The sequence below is a fragment of the Pteropus medius genome, unplaced genomic scaffold, assembly GCF_902729225.1.
Source record: "Pteropus medius unplaced genomic scaffold, Ma_sr-lr_union100, whole genome shotgun sequence".
Lineage (NCBI taxonomy): Eukaryota > Metazoa > Chordata > Mammalia > Chiroptera > Pteropodidae > Pteropus > Pteropus medius.
The window spans coordinates 21,119,363-21,135,764 of NW_024351730.1; the positions used below are offsets into that span (position 1 = coordinate 21,119,363).

Here is a 16,402-nt window from a genome sequence, read left to right on the forward strand (position 1 = left end):
GGAGTAAACCAGATAGTTGGCTTAGTAAAGGTGCAGATACAAAGTACAGCAATGAATATCACACAAAGACATTGACATTAAATGTCTTAATAGAAGTACGGATTAAATGTCACAGTCCCTCTCGTAGGAGAGATGCATCCAGCAGAGGAAAACAGTTTATCTGCAGTGTTTATTCTTTTATTTGTGGTTTATTCAACGTTGAATGGCAACTGTATTTTGGTCACTGTGCAGCTAAAGCAAAAATAGATTAATGGGAAGTGTAGAATAAGGACAGTTTTCAAAACTTATATATTTTCCATTTCAGAGTTCTTAATATAAGCTTCCTTTGACAAATGGTTATGGTTTTATGTACTTGAAAATGTCCAGAGTTTATTAAGCCATATCTAATTTATTACAATTTAAAGTAATGATTGGCGCATGATACTATGTTTGTTTTTAAGGAAGATTTGCAAAACACAGACCCTGTCTTCCAGGACTTTGGTGATCTAGTTGTAGAAAAAAGTCACATCTACAAAAATTAGGTAATCGAGAGAAAGCTGTTTATCTGTTGGTGCTAAATGAATAAGTAATTCTGACACAAAGTGTTGTAATGGTTTGAATAAAAGAGAGACTCACATTTCTGTGAATAGCTAGTGTAGGTTATTGGAAAAGATAGAATTTTCAACTGGGCCTTAGCAGTTGAGTCAGAGTTAGGAGAGAAAAGAATAATCTAAATAGAAAAAATGAAAAATATCTAAAAATGAACAGGTATGTTCTGTCACAAGATACTTCTGGGTTGCTGTGGTAGACAAAGTTGGACACACAGATTTGGGCCAGAGTGACAAGAAAGGCAAACTGAGAGTTTGTCCTATAGCTAAGTATGGCAGAGAGGATTAATTTCACATACCATCTCTGACTGATGGATAATGTGGCTGCTCTGAGGCCAACCAAGTTCAGGCTTAGCAGAAATGAATGTGATGATGTGTAGGTGATGTCTGCTGTGGGTGCTGGTGGTGGGAATGGTATGTATGGACAGCATTCCTACCACATATTTGCCTTTCTTTTTGTTGGAATTGGGAACCCAGGAGCTCTGGGAATTTCCAACCCTATAGATAGTCACTTTTCCTCTCCTGCTGGCGGACTCTAGTCAGAGATAACCACACTGATGTAGAACCCTTCAGGAAATTCTGCAGCTAATCAAAAAACCCCAAACTCATTCTAACAACAACAAAAAAATCAAGGCAGATGAGAGGTATTAACTTAGCTTTGATCTATAAGTCTTCTGTTTTGACAAATGTGAATGATTAATTTGATGATTTCTCTCTCTCCCTCATTTCCTTCCTCTCTGTCACCCTCTCTCATTTTTCTCTAGGTTCTCTTTTATGATGAAACTAGATAGTTATTACTTAGGATCATAATCTATTCATCTGTAATACAAGTTGATTTTCTGATGCCCCTCCCCGCCCCAGGCCTCAGGTATTAAAGTGAAGCTAAAAAGGTTTCATTATTTTCTCCTTGTTATTTTATTGTTTGTTTTCCTGGTTATAGGTAATCTTTGTGTCTCATTACTAAAGCTACCTAATTTGCTGAAGTAACACATGCAGAACTGTTGGCTTTTTCTTTCCTACCTTATATATTTTTAATATAGAGGGGCTCTCAAAGCGAATATCTGTGAGAGCTTTCGTTTTTAGAAGTGAGGCAGGTTTTGCCTTGTATTTTAGCTACTATAATGACAATCACTATCATCCCATTTTTTAGGGAAGAAACTTGAGACACAGAAAGATTAATTAATTAATAAACTAATTAATTAATTTGTCTCAGGTCACACAACAAATAAGTAGTGGAGTTTGGATTCAAATCCTGGCAGTTTGGCTCCAGAGACTATACTCCTAATCTCAGTGCAGGACCGTGTCTTGTGTTTAGCTCATTTAAGCACTTGATCAAGAGTTATGGGAAAAAAGTGATTTCTGGATTCTCACTCTGCATGTCTTTGTGTTAAGAATCATGTTAGAAATTGGAAAGGGTGTTTGCTGGCCACAGAGGATGCCCCTCCCACTGGTTGATAGTTATAATACAATTGCTGGGGCCTCTTAATTCCTGGGGAGGTTTAGGGAAGCCCTTGACGAATGAAACTTAAAAGAGTAGAAAGCTACTTTATTACACATGATTTTGGAGTTTTATCCCAAAGGAATTGTTATACTGGTTGCTCAGAGGCTATATTTAATAAATAAGACAACTTATGAAAGGTACTTAGACATAGTGCCTAGAGAGGATGACCTGGAGGTAATGTTGCATCCTTTTTCTTTTTTTTCCTTTTATTAAAAATTAAAACTATTGGAGTGCCATTTGTTAATAAAATCAAATAGATTTCAAGTGTACAATTCAGTAATATATCATATGTGTATTGCGTTGTGTATTCACTAACCAAAGTTAAACTTCCTTCTGCCACCAAATATTTGACCCCTATTACTCCTACTTACCTCTCCCATCCCCCATTCCCTCTGGTAACCACTGATCCACTGTCTGTGTCTACGTGTCTTTGTTTGTCATGTTTGTTTCTTACTTTTATTTTTATATCTCACATCTGAGTGAAATCATATGGTTTTCAGCTTTTTCTATCTGACTTATTTTGCTTCATATGATAATCTCAAAGATTCATCCACATTGCATCCTTTTCCCATTCCATTTTGCAGAAGTTCCAGCTGAGTTGCTTTCCGATAAGCAGTGAGTTGTGTTTTTCTAATTTGAGCATGCTAGATTACAGAGTAATGCTCTGTGGATTTGAGCCAAGCAGAGGTGTGTGTTGTCAGTGCAGGAGATTCTGTTATTTAAGCAGGAGAAACATTTATTTTTGTCTGTTAGAGGTGGGGATAAACCCACATCACATCTTTTAGAAACAGACAGAAAGTCAGTTCTCTTAATGAAGACTCTTCTCTTCTAAAAGCTAGTTCTAACTCAGGGGTCTTTGATGTTGAATGTTGATGAAAAGTTAATTAAATTTGTGGTTATCGGTTTCAGAACCACCATACTCACTAACTGCATTTTTAGTAGTGCGAACACTATACTCCTTAGAAGTATTATCTAGGTTCTGAATTCTGCCTATCATTTCTAACCCTCCCATCATTTTTTTTCATGCCCTCCCTGATCCTCTAAAATAACTGCACATTCTATTTCTTGACTGGAAAGGCATTGCAAATGTTTTTACCCAAAGTCTTAGTGCTTGAGATTTTTTTCTCCCAGATATATTAAGAAATTTTAAAGCCATTTTTTTCTAATTGCAGAAGTAAAACACATTGTACCATGTATTAATATCTATTCAGTTACCTTATTTTAATGTTTTCAGGCACAATTCACAGATATTTTTGTTTGTTGGTTTATGTACTGATTTATTTTTTTCTCTTAACTAATTAATTAATCAATTAATGTTTGTTTCCTCTTCTAGCATATAAACTTGATAATAGTGATCTTTTTGTCAACTTCTTTGCTTTATCTTCAGAGCCTGAAGCAAAGCCTATTTAGAGCATAGGTAGTACTCAATAAATATTGCTGAATGAATATATGAATGAATTGTGCATACTTAAGAACCAGTAGAAAAACAAAAGGAAGAAAATAGAAGCCCTAGAAATAAACACTTAAAAGGTGTATATACAGGCAGTCCTTGCTTTGCATGGTAGTTCCATAAAAATTTTTATGGAACCATAAAAATTATTGTGCCAGATGAAGTTATGCAAAAACAATCCTACTAATCAGTAGGAAAAGTTATTATTGTTCTTTGACCTTTAAAAAATTTTGCCAAATCATTAAAATCTTTCTTACTGTTGGCTATAAAGGCAAAGGGAAATGAAAAAAATAATAAAACTAATATTTATTTAGTATACTGTAATTTAAAACATTAGAGATATTAGAGTTAAAGAAATTGATTCCTTTGTAAAATCTCATCAGAAGTAGTTTGAATAGTACGTGCCTTCTTGTTATTTAATTTACCACTAATAAAATGGAGTGAGCATCTTCTCTATGCCCAAACTGTCATACTCCTCCCTAAAGTTTGGATCAGCTTCCAACATTTTATGCTTTGTGCTTTCTATGTCAAGAAATGTCTTCAGGAATTCCTTTAATGTGAAGTTTTTTTTTTTCTTTTTGTTAGCATCATTTTCTGGGATATTGTTATCATTTTGGTATAACTACTTATTTGTGTTAATATGTACGCCTTCACTAAGTTCCTCCACTATTTAGCTAGAGTATTCCAAATGACCAGTGGCAGCATTGTCTACATTTCCATGATCAGCTAGGTCTTCTATAACTCTATTTACATTTGACTGCAGATTTTACTTCCAGTGTCATCACTTTTTGTTTCTGTACCATACTTTCATTTTTCTTGGCTGCAACTCTCACTTTTGGTTATCCATGTCCTCTGAGTTTACTATTGAGATATAGTAAGGCAACACAACTACACACTTTGCTGTCTGTACATGAACTGGATAACAAATGTGTAGTAACCAATCACTGACAGACTTCGAAAGATTTACTCCAATTGATCACTGATCATGATGCATATATGTTATTTACATAGTAATTGTGGACTAAACATTTAATGGTGAGGTTTGTACTTTATGCAGTTACTCACAGTTAATATACTATGCTAACTAAAATTTGTACCATGTTGATAGGGGACTAGTATTATTTAACTAAACTGTGGTAACTGAAATTCACGCACATTGGAACCATGCAAAGTGGGGGCTCCCTCAGTTCCAGACTACTTTACATATATGTGTGTGTTTTCTCTTTACTGAAGTGGAATCACTTTATGCATATGATTTTGCGATTTTATTTGTTTATTTAATATTATATGGCATATGTGTAAAAAACTAATAATCTAAATTTCATGTTTTATGGCTACATGGTATTTTATTGGATAGCTATACTATAGTTTATTTAACCAATCCTCCTTTTTTGGGCATTTAGACTTTTTCTGTTTTTCGCAGTTAAAAACAGTGCTGCATGGTTACTTCTGTAGATAAGTCTTTGAGATAACAATGATTTTTATTTGAAATGAATGTCTAGCGATAGACTTTCTGGCTCACAGGATACATGTACTTTTATTTTAATTAAAATAATCAATCAATCAATCAATTAATTAAAATAAAAGTACATGTATCCTGTGAGCTAGAAAGTTTCAAGTGTATAATTGGGATACATATACTTTTAAAACATTTCCATACTCTTCCAAATATTTCCATTTAGGCCACTAGTGACATAAATTTCCTAAACTCTTGCTGACATTGGACATTATCATTCTTTCTAATTTTGCCATTTCAAAAGGTAAAACATGTATCTTATTTTTAATAATTAGTTTTGATTACTAGTTAGGTTGAATATTTTTTATACGTTTATTTGTAGTAAATATATTTTTATCTATGAAATTTTACTCTTGTCCTTTATTTTAATAATTTTAGAAGGAAAGATTTTATTTTATTTTTTAGGTTGTTCGAGTACATATTTATATGCATACTTGGACTTCATTCACATGTATACACACTTCTTAGTTTTACCCGGGGATTATAAAGACTATCTGTGGGCCTTAGTTTTGTAACATGACTATCAGTTTAAAAACAAAACAAAACAAAAAACAAACTTGGAAAATAACCTACGATTTGGAGGAGATGCTAGTTAATTTTTCATTACATTATTTTCAGGAGATGGGGTCAAAAGGACCTAGTAGGGCATTCAATTATGTGCTTGAGTGTGTTGAACAATTTTTTTCCCTCAGGTGTACAATATTTTACTTGGGCTTGTTTTTCAAGTGCATTGAAGTGCGACTAAACATTTCTGGGTACTTATGTAAAGAAGAGGCCCCATCTTGTTAAATATTTCTTGATCAACTTTGTAGTTAGCCAGTTATGGGCAGTGGGGAGCCTGTGAGGGCATGGGCATTAGCTATTGGACAGAGAGAGGGTGGTTGGGAGGCAGGAGCCTACAGGAAACTCAGGATTAGGGTGCTCTCTTGCCCCATCCTAGCTGTTGAAAAAGTGATTGGCTCGAGCTAGTCTCTGTCTAATAATTTTGGATGGATCATAAGTGGGGAAAGAGAGAAAGTCATATGGTTGGATCTCAGCTCATCTGAGGGCTAAAGGTTCTTTGTCTTCCACCACACAGAACTGGAGTGCTGTCCTTCCAGAGTGGTGGAGAGCTGAGATACGGTTCACTGAAGGAAGAGAGAAGGGCTTTGACTTCTTTATGTCTTTAAGTTGGGGAGAAGGGAGGTTCAGCAAAAATGATGTCCACTGAAAACATGGAAGCGAAGCCCAACAGCTTTGGGGACAGAGGAAGAGCTCGGAGCAACACTTTCCTCAGGGTTGTGCAGCCAGTGTTTAATCGCAGTATTTTCACTTCTGCAGTCTCTCCTGCCGCAGAGCGCATACGATTCATCTTGGGTGAGGAGGATGACAGCCCAGCACCCCCTCAGCTCTTCACCGAACTGGATGAGCTGCTGGCTGTGGATGGGCAGGAGATGGAGTGGAAGGAGACAGCAAGGTGAGGCATGGCTGACTGTGTGCAGTCTGACCTGGAGAAACAGGTGTGGGGCGAGGTGGTCGAGTCTGTGAGTGAGCACCTTTCTCTAACCTTAGCACTTTGAAAATCGATGAGCATCATGTTGGCTGGGTTAAAGAGTAAAACACTTCTTTTTCTTCTCTTTTACATTGACAGAGATATAAGACACCCTTTATTTCACTACTGGAACAGTTTCATTGATCTATGTTGTTGTAATTTTAACCTTTATAAGGAATTAGTAGTAAATCTCTATTCATATGCTGTTTAATATCGAAATATGTTGAAGATAAACTCAATTCAAACAAGATAGCCTAGAAATGTGTTTCCACAGTTTCCATATGCCGCGGTATCTTGTGAGATCATGTCTGATTTATTATTCATGCCCTGTGACGAGGGCAGTTGCAAAGACAATGACTGGTGCACCAAACTTGCTATTATTTAAGTAAAAATCTGTTATCAATTAAATATCGAGTGAAAGTAAGTAGAACGTTCACCTGAATTTGGAATTTAGAGACCTGAGCTCAATTTCAGATTGTTGCCTGTTAGCTGCATAGCACTCAGTTTCTAAGAACTTTGATTTCATCATCGATAGAGTGAGTAATAATGCCTACTACATATAATATATATGTATGCTACATAAAATATGTAATATGTGAAAATATAATATATATGTCAAATTATATTACATATATACATGTATGTGTATATGGAAAGTCTTTATAAATTGTTAATCACTACATAAATATCTAAGATTTTGTTAATCTCACACTAACAGAGCCTTTCTTTCTATATATACATATATACGCATATATATATGTTATATATTCTATACTAAATCTTCTGTGACATATAACATAATATAAAGACTTTGATATGATGTAGTTATTGGCTTCTCATTGTCATCATTGCATGGAATTCAATGTAATTCACTTTCACAGACAAGATAATGTTAAGATATGCTTTATATAGTCTGTAATTTAATTCAAATCAATTAAATTGGACCAGTGATTTTTGAATGCATGGTATATGTCGAGTACTGTTTTAGGTACTGGGAATATAAAAGTGAATATTTTCATTCTTTGCTCTTTTAGGATCTCTTTTTGTGATATAGTTATTGTGTCTTATTCCCTGTCTCAGCACCCATAACCTGGATATTAAAAGTTTTCCATAAAACACACTTTTAGTTCATAAAATATCCTCCAAAAGAAGGATTTGAAGTGAAAGCTTTTACTAGTATTTTAATTTCATTCTTTCTTTTTCTTCTTTCTAAAGGAAAACAAAAACAAAAACAAAACGAAACAGTGAGAATTGTACTGGTACAGCCTGAATTAAGCGTTGGGAGATTTTGGTCTCATCTTGGCTTTGCTGCTAACTAGCTGTTTAACTTTGGGCAAGTCATGTAGTTATGTAGTCTTTCTGAGTCTGAGTTTTCTATTCTATAAAATGCAATCATATTGGGTTGCATCCTCTCTAACATCATGCATATCTTATGGCTCTAAAATTCCATCCCTTTATGTATACTTGTGTAGTCAGCGGTGACTAGGATACTTACTTTGATTCTTATTTTTTTCTTAAAATTCTGTGCAAGCATCTATATAGAGTAGAATTTAGGTGTAGCATTCTGTTTTTCTTTCAGTCAAATAAAGATTACACTTTATTTTATATGACCCCTGGTCCCAGAAAAGTAGACAGATCACAGTTCACGTTTTAATTCAAAGTTAAAAGAGGTGAACATAGTATTTTCCTTTAAGACTCTTAAAGAGTAATATAGTCTTGAATACTTCACCATCCTTAAAGACTTTATTTCCTTGTGAACATATGAATCATTTTGGTGATGTCATTGCACCCTAAGAGACTGTAATGCTGGAGAAGAATGGTGGGATTATGCCTTGTGTCGGGGGAAAGCTATCCAGGAAGAAACACACTTACAAATAGTCTACATTCTAACTTCTCCTAGTAGAACTTGCCACAATTACTATTAATTAATTAATCATATATACGATATTATTATTTTCATTTTGTCTCCCTCATTACACTAATTCCTCTGAAGACAAGGACCACCATGTCTGTCTTTGACTACTATATTACCAGTGCCCTGCTGTGCTTGGTACATAATAGGTGCTTAATAGTTGAGAACTGATTGCCTTAGAAACAGCTATTCTACATATAATACTTTCTTGAAATATTACTTCACCAAAGTTGGAATTCTATAATAATCTATCTCCTTCTGATTGATGGACATCTGAATGACAGACCCAGGATACCCAGTACATCATTGATACAGCTCAAAAGAGGACCTATGTTTGATGTTTCAAACTAGTTCATCAATATGCTGATGCCATCTGCATTTAGTTCTTTAGCCTAAATTTCTTGCCTTATTTGATAGAAAACAAATAATTTGATGGCTCATAATCATCTCAAAATAATATGTCTAGAACTGAGTCTCTGATTTATCCACCTCAGAAATGCTCCTCCTAGAGTTCCCCCCCCACCACAATACACAATTCCATTTTTCTAGTTGCTCAAGCCAGAGACATTGGAATCTTCCTTCCCTTCTGTCTTTTCTGCATCCCTTACCTGATCTACTGGCAAATCATACCTATTTTGCCCTCAAAGATATTCATATATTCAGAATTTCATCATGCCTTACATTCAGCACTGCCACAACCCTGGTCCAAACCACCATTATCTCTCACCTAGATTATTGCAAATACTTCTTAATTATTCTACCTCCCTGAAGCCCTACCCTTATCTTCCTCATGAACTATCCACCATGATCTCTGACCTCATCTCCTACTTCTCTCCCTTGTGTCCACTCTGCTTGAGACTCACTGGCCAGTCATGGTATTGTGTCAGCTGTTTAACTTTGGGCAAGTCATGTAGTTAAGTAGTCTTTCTGAGTAGACTTTGGACTTGCTATTCCCTCTGTCTGAAATGCTCTCCCTGCCACATCCCCACAGTACCTCATGGCTCATTTTCTCACCTTCTTCAGGTCTTTATTCACATATGACCTTCTCAATGGCTGACTTTTCTAAAATGAAAACCATCTCCTGACACTCCCTGTCCCCCATCCTCTATAATTTTTGTCCTTAGCTCTTATCAACATTTAGCACATTATGTATCTTATTATCTCTTCCCAATAAAGTTAAAGCTCCATGAGGGCAAGAATTTTTGTGGATTTTTTTGCTCACTATTCTAGTCCTAGTGCCTATAACTACCTGGGACACAGTCTACAATAAAAAAATACGTGTGAGGAGCATTTGAGATCTTGCTCCCTGGAATATGTTGTTAGTTTGGCTCAAATAAACTCATAAAACTTTTCAGAAAAAAAAAAAAAAAGAAATATGTGTTAATAGAATGAATGGGGAAATAAAACCTTGATTCTTAGTTTACTGTTCCACCTAAATCCCTTTGGGAGATTTGGAGGTGATTGTGCCTCCTGAAATGATTCAGATTTTCAATAATTTTTACTTCCTGCAACTACTCTGCTTCAGAAAGTTTTTGCAGTAATTTCTGACTGCCATTTATGATGTCTAGTTTTCAGACGTGATAGAGTTCCCCTCACCCCCACAAAAAGCTCTCAAACCTACCAGACTAAAAAAGTGTAGTGCTTAGAAGGGATTCATTTTATATATGAAAAATGCAGCATCAATATTCTTCTGGCTAACTTATAAAATTGAGAATTTTTTGCTTTTTTTATGAAACCCCAAATTGACAGACTATTTTATTTCATAAAGAACTAGCCCTCCAGACTTTTCCAGCTTAATGTAGTTTTTACTGAGCTCACAACTCTACAGAACACAACCCTACTGCTTTTAAACTCTCCCTTTTAATGTTCTATATTTTTTAGTTGACTAATGATTTGATTTCACGAATATCCTACATCGAGTTTCAGCATTACTGCAGTTCAGTCCTACTTCAGGAAGTTCAGGTTAACTCTTTATCTCAAAAAATAAGGAGAATGGTTTCAGTAGTAGGAAAAATATCCCCATTTAAGTCTTGAAAAGCACAGTAGTCATGAAAAGTATGAACAAAGGAAGCCTTTATTTATGTGAATTTTGAAGTACAGCCAGCGCATCACCCTCTTTTCACTTCTTTTCTCTGTTCTTCCCTTTCCTAAAAGTTAGAACTTTGAATTTTCACTCCCTCTCCCAACATAGAGCATGAGTTGAAGACAGTGCAATGAATGGAATGATCAGACCTGAGAAGTGCATATGGTCAGTGAAATGCAGAGAACACTCTGTTTTAAAGAATATTTCTTACTGTTAGGTCATTAGAGCACTGACATTCAGTAATGTAGAAGTAATTAAAATGGAATAGTTGGCATTAGGGAAGAAGCCTGTATTCCTCAATAAGAATTTCTAGGTGGCTAGGCATTACTTAATGGATACATGAAGCAAAATGGTAAAAGAATATGTCATGGTCTAGCTTTGGTGATGGCCCAAAGCCTGCAAGAAGGTCTACTATTATCCCTCGCTATGCCTGAACTCTTTCTTTCAGTCAGTGATGTCTCTAGAAAAATGATTATTGGCTTTCACTTTCCCTTCAGCGACTGTTCAGATGGGCAATGTTGGAAGTGGTAAACTGTTATAAGTCTATATGTTAAAGACCACTCCCCCAAAGTGATTCAAATTTTACTGCCCGACAAGGAAAGTCATCATAAGTTTCAGTAAACACAGCAAGCCAATAAAAGAAAAGGGTATTGATGTTTCGCTTCTAGTTGGACTGCACAAAGGAACATCCATTTGTCTTTCTGCTCTGCAGACTGACCAGACATACCTCTGGAGAACCTGGTTTCAGGGCTGGGCCATCAAACACAGACATGTGCACTTACCCTGGGGGTTTGGAAAGGGACCGCTCTCTTCCCAATCTACATTGACTTCTCTATCTTTTCTCTACTGGATTACTTTGGAAAGTTTCATTTCAGACCAAGTTTATTTTTTCTGTAAGAAAAAAGCTAAAGGAAAAGGAATTTAATCATTTATGTAATTATATATAGTTACAACATACATATAACTTTATATAACTTTGATAAAAACATACATGTAATTTTAGCAAGAACTTTCACAGTTGATCTAGAAATTTAGGACTCCTCCTGAAAAACATCATTTATCCAGATATACACTAGCACTGGCTTCTTTTTTATGTATGATGAGGTACTTATTAATTAACAAGAAATTTTATTATCATTTTAATAGTTTTATGAAGTTGAATTATAATCTAGGGCAAAGGTAATATCTATTTTCCACAGTAAAATTGGCGTGTTTTTAAGTTAGAGGTCTTGTCTTTTCTTAATTATATTTAATCATATGATTGGAAAATTGCAAAATTCAGTGATTCCCAGTGGGTCTTCTATTTCTTCAACAAACTAGTTGAAATACTGTTTGGTTGGCAGTCACTCAAAGTGTGTTAAACTGCAGTGTACTTTATCATTATTCTTCTAAGACCTTGGAATAAATAAACTTCACCTAATAAACTCTTCTTCCAAGGTTACAACAGTTTTGTAATTGCAAGCATTTAAAAAGCCAACTTGTGAAATTAATTTTCCTGTAACATGTCAAGTACCAAGCAGAAGGAAAAGTAGGAAACTTATCGCAAATATATGGTTATTCATAGTTATTGTGAAGAGTAGAGAGTGGCTTTTAGTACATTTTACAGTAAGAATGTCTGTTGTTTTTTTTTTCATGTAATTACATGGTTCTGAAGCACCTTTACAAATTCACTGTCACTCAGATAGGCTGAACTTTGGTATCTTGGTCTTAGCCTTTTCTTTAATGGATTCTGATTTGAGTTGCATAGCTTTCAGTTTGTTTTTTTTTTTTCAAATTTGTCCTTGATATGTGAGGAGGATAGACATAGCATGTATAGTTTCTGGAATGAAACTATCTGCAAATAATCTGTTTAAATGGGCAAATCATTACTTTATGCCTGAAAGAATATGTTTGAAGTATAATGAGTTCCTTAAACAATTAGAGCAATACATTTTAGAGGAATTGAAGTCATTATTTCAGAGTATCTCTTATGCTATGTCATCTGTGCTGTGATGTGACATCATTACAACATTGAATATTTGCTGAACTCAGATTAAAAGAGATACTAAACTGAACTATGAGATAATACTTATCCCTTAGGGATGTGAATTCTAAGGAATTGGCTAGTTTTGAAACTACGTTTTAATTTCTTTATTGTTAAATCTTGACCTAAAGAGCTGGTGTGTTCCATGAGAGTGAGTAATGCTATTCTATAAATCTAAGCTAGTTAAGATTTACGAGTTCTAAATGTACTTTTAAAATTTGTTTGTTCAAAGTCATATAGAAGTCCAGTTGCCTAAAATATAAACTATGGAGAGGAATGAAATAAAAGATCTATCACACGAGAATGCAGTGGTTTTGCTCCTTTTAAATAGTTGGTCACAGGGTAGTTGGTCACAGGGATGGGGAGCATGGCATAGGGAATGCAGCCAGCAGTAATGTAATGGCTATGTGCAGAGCCAGAGGAGAAAAAGAACAGTCAGGGGGATCGTTCCATAAACTATATAAATATCTAAACAATGTACTGTATACTTGAAACTAAAAAAAGAAAAGAATGCAGTAGTAAAAAAAATTATTAAACATATTGTTTGGACAGTTGAGAATAATGGCAGAAAAGAGCCACTGTCACATACTGTTTGTAAGTGAGGCTTAGTTTTCTTTTAAGAAATGGATTTGGCAATACAGATTTATGGCAACTGATAGAAAGAGGGATTCATTTAGTAAAGACAAGCAAGAAGTGAAGGCTGTGTAACACACTACCCTTTGCTGAGTTTCCAGCTGGTTCTTGTCATTCATCTTGGACTTAAATTTTATTACCAAAGAGTCTGTCCTTCGACTAATAAGAATACTCTCAGGAATAAAAACAAGGAGTCCCTACACTCTTTATAGGTGACATAATTATATGTAACCCTGTCTTAGTTTCACATAGTATAGAATCTTCTGTCTTCTAGAGTCTCAAACAATAAATTAAAATATGAAATGTAAATATGATTCAAATACCAATTACCAACAAACATGGTTAGGGATTCTGTGAGCAAGCATGAAACGATAATATACCTGAAGTTAATCAATATAATATACTCCATAAAATGGTTACTCTCAAAATAACTCCAATTTCCTTTTATTGTTTTGAGATATCCATACAATTCTATAAGAGTGTGATATAAAACTGTCATTTTTCTCCCACTTCTATTTCTGTGGTTCTAATACCTCCAAATGGAGAATTATTAATTTATACACACACACACGACACACGCACACACACACGACACACACACAGATGAATATTAAGGGTCTTTCATTCTTTCTTGGAATGTTTTGCAACCACTTTGTAGAAATAAGCAAGATGCAGTTCTAAAGTTTTAAAACTTTGGTGGTGATGTTGTCTTTTTTAACTTGAGAGGAAAACATGTATAAATCTCCACTGCCTACATTTTGGGGGATATAGGAGAAAGGAGGAGGGTTTTAGGATTGGGGGTGAGGTTGGGAATAAAGTTGCATTGACACGTGGGAGTTTCCTGGTTGGGAGAGGCTTCCTGAGAGAGATCATAGTTGGAGACTCTTTGAATATGGCTAAAATATTTCTGAATCACATGAATGTTGGGCTTGATTTAAAGTCTAAATTTTCTTTGACACTATGGCTGATCTCTTGATCTATTTTCACTTCTGGTTCTGCTAATGTATTTTTTTCTTCCCTCCTCTGGGGGTGGTGAACAGTCTATAAATAATACCTTATGTAGAACTTACTCTGATCCCTGCCCTTTGTTCTCATCTTTAGTGGGCTAGGTGAGCATTTAGCTTTTCTAGGAAAACATTTTTCAATCATTAAACCTTTGGGTGAAGAATGGAGAAAAACAATTTTTTTAAACCCCTATCTTTATCTTTTTCAATATCTTTCAGAAGGTTTGAAGTGAGAGAAAAAAGTGTTTTTCTTTGGGTCATGATGAATAGCAAAATAATGATGCTTTCCTGTTTTTCTTTTTTCTTTTTTTTAAACCAGTGTCAGAAGATTCTAAATGTGTAATATGTGGGACATAAAAACTGTCAAATGTATTTTACTCCTACTTCTATTAAACTTTTAAAAATTGATAAATATTGCTAAGCTATCAAAATGTCTAGGAGTCTTAGAAAAGAGAAGCTATGAAAGTGGATTGTTTGTTCCATTGCTGAGGTTAATAGGAGATCTGTTATTATCAGAATAGATGTGTTCATTGAGCTTGCATATTTTTAAATACATGTGGATCCAGACTTTAAGGGGGGAATATGGGTCAACTGAAAAATATATATATTAAAATAAGACATAGAGATACATGTTGGCCCTCTGTAGGCATTAAAGGGAAATATTATATGCATCTGACCACTTCACATACCATCTCTTTCAAATATTTAAGATAAATATTCATTTATCATTGATATTTTACCTTATATAAACTTGCCTTGTAAAGTCACGACAGAATTCTCACAATGGTGGCTATTTTTACACATTGTAGGCTCTAACTAGATGGAGAATTTTGTAATGTATGTTTTGTTCTACCTTATTTAAAACTTTTAAATAATCATTCTTAAGGATTTTGTGGTTACATGTAAATAGATATAAAACCAAGAATGCTTTGGTTCCTTTTGGTTTATTTTCTTTCTTTCTAACATTAAGGAAAGGAGCACTCTAGTGACTCTGGTGTGTTTATAAAAGTAACACAATTAAAGATATAATAAGCTTTTAAGTTTCCATGAAAGGAGACATTTTGTAATTACTAGTGGGAGTGGAGACAGAGGGGTTGATGTTGCTATTTCTAAGGAGGTTAGAACACTTTTTAATTGCTATTCACTAATCTCATATTCCTAGGTGGATTAAGTTTGAAGAAAAAGTGGAACAGGGTGGGGAGAGATGGAGCAAGCCCCACGTGGCCACATTATCCCTTCACAGCTTATTTGAGCTGAGGACATGTATGGAGAAAGGATCCATCATGCTTGACAGGGAGGCTTCTTCTCTCCCACAGTTGGTGGGTAAGTATGTTGTTTTAAGTTCCTATCCTTTTATCAGTTTTTTCCTACCTATCCATGAATTTTCATCAATGCAGCTGACTTTTAGTGTAAGCAGAGTTGAATATTCTAGAACATTTATTCTCTCTTTATGTTATAAAACTAGTAAGGTTTATTGCAGATGTATTTCCATCCAATTTTGTTTCTTAATCTTCTCTCTTATACTTTTCATTGTTATTTTTTTAAAATTAAAATTGGGATCATATTATATGTATACAGATTTGCATTCATTTCTTTCACTTACGAACATAGGATTAATATTTTGAATGGAGTTTCACCCTCTCCACTCATCCTTGGTTCTATCAGACTGCAAGTCTGGACACCAGATTCTAGAACTCTTTGATCTCAGACATTATACAGGAAGGAAAATAGTCTAGTTCCTGGATTAGGGCTGATTTTGTAGATGGAAGTCAAATTTCTTTAACTGTATGTAGAGAAAAGTTATATGGGGCAGAAGCCAGAAAGAACCTTATGGCTTGGTCACCAAGTCGGGTCATGTTGGTGCTGAGTATTGTTTGTACAACCACCCGCAGGTTGTACCTGAACCTCGTGGTGCAGGGCAGCTTTGGCATCCTTTGCCAAATAGTGTTGTATAGTGTTGTGTAGTAAATGTTACGTCATCATATTGAACACCTTGGGCACACATCACCACCTTCCAAAGAGTAGTAATTGATTTTATTTTCTAACAAGAGCCTGCTATAAACTGCCTTATTACCCTTCCTTCAGATCTAGGTGTGCTAAACGATAGCCCAGATGGGTTGTTCATTGAGCACACCCTCAAAAACGGGTACAGGGGCTCTGCT

The 16,402-nt window shown here is 35.0% G+C and overlaps 1 protein-coding gene across 9 annotated transcripts in view; it reads left to right on the top strand.

Moving 5' to 3' along the window:
* The window catches only part of SLC4A4 (solute carrier family 4 member 4), a 357,503-nt gene that overhangs the window by 169,502 nt on the left and 171,599 nt on the right, over window positions 1-16,402 (top strand). For all 9 annotated transcript variants that reach the window (XM_039845398.1, XM_039845397.1, XM_039845399.1 and 6 more), the window contains 2 exons: window positions 6,375-6,510; window positions 15,403-15,563. In XM_039845398.1, coding sequence (XP_039701332.1) covers window positions 6,375-6,510; window positions 15,403-15,563 — 297 coding nt within the window. The remainder of the gene's footprint in view (window positions 1-6,374; window positions 6,511-15,402; window positions 15,564-16,402) is intronic.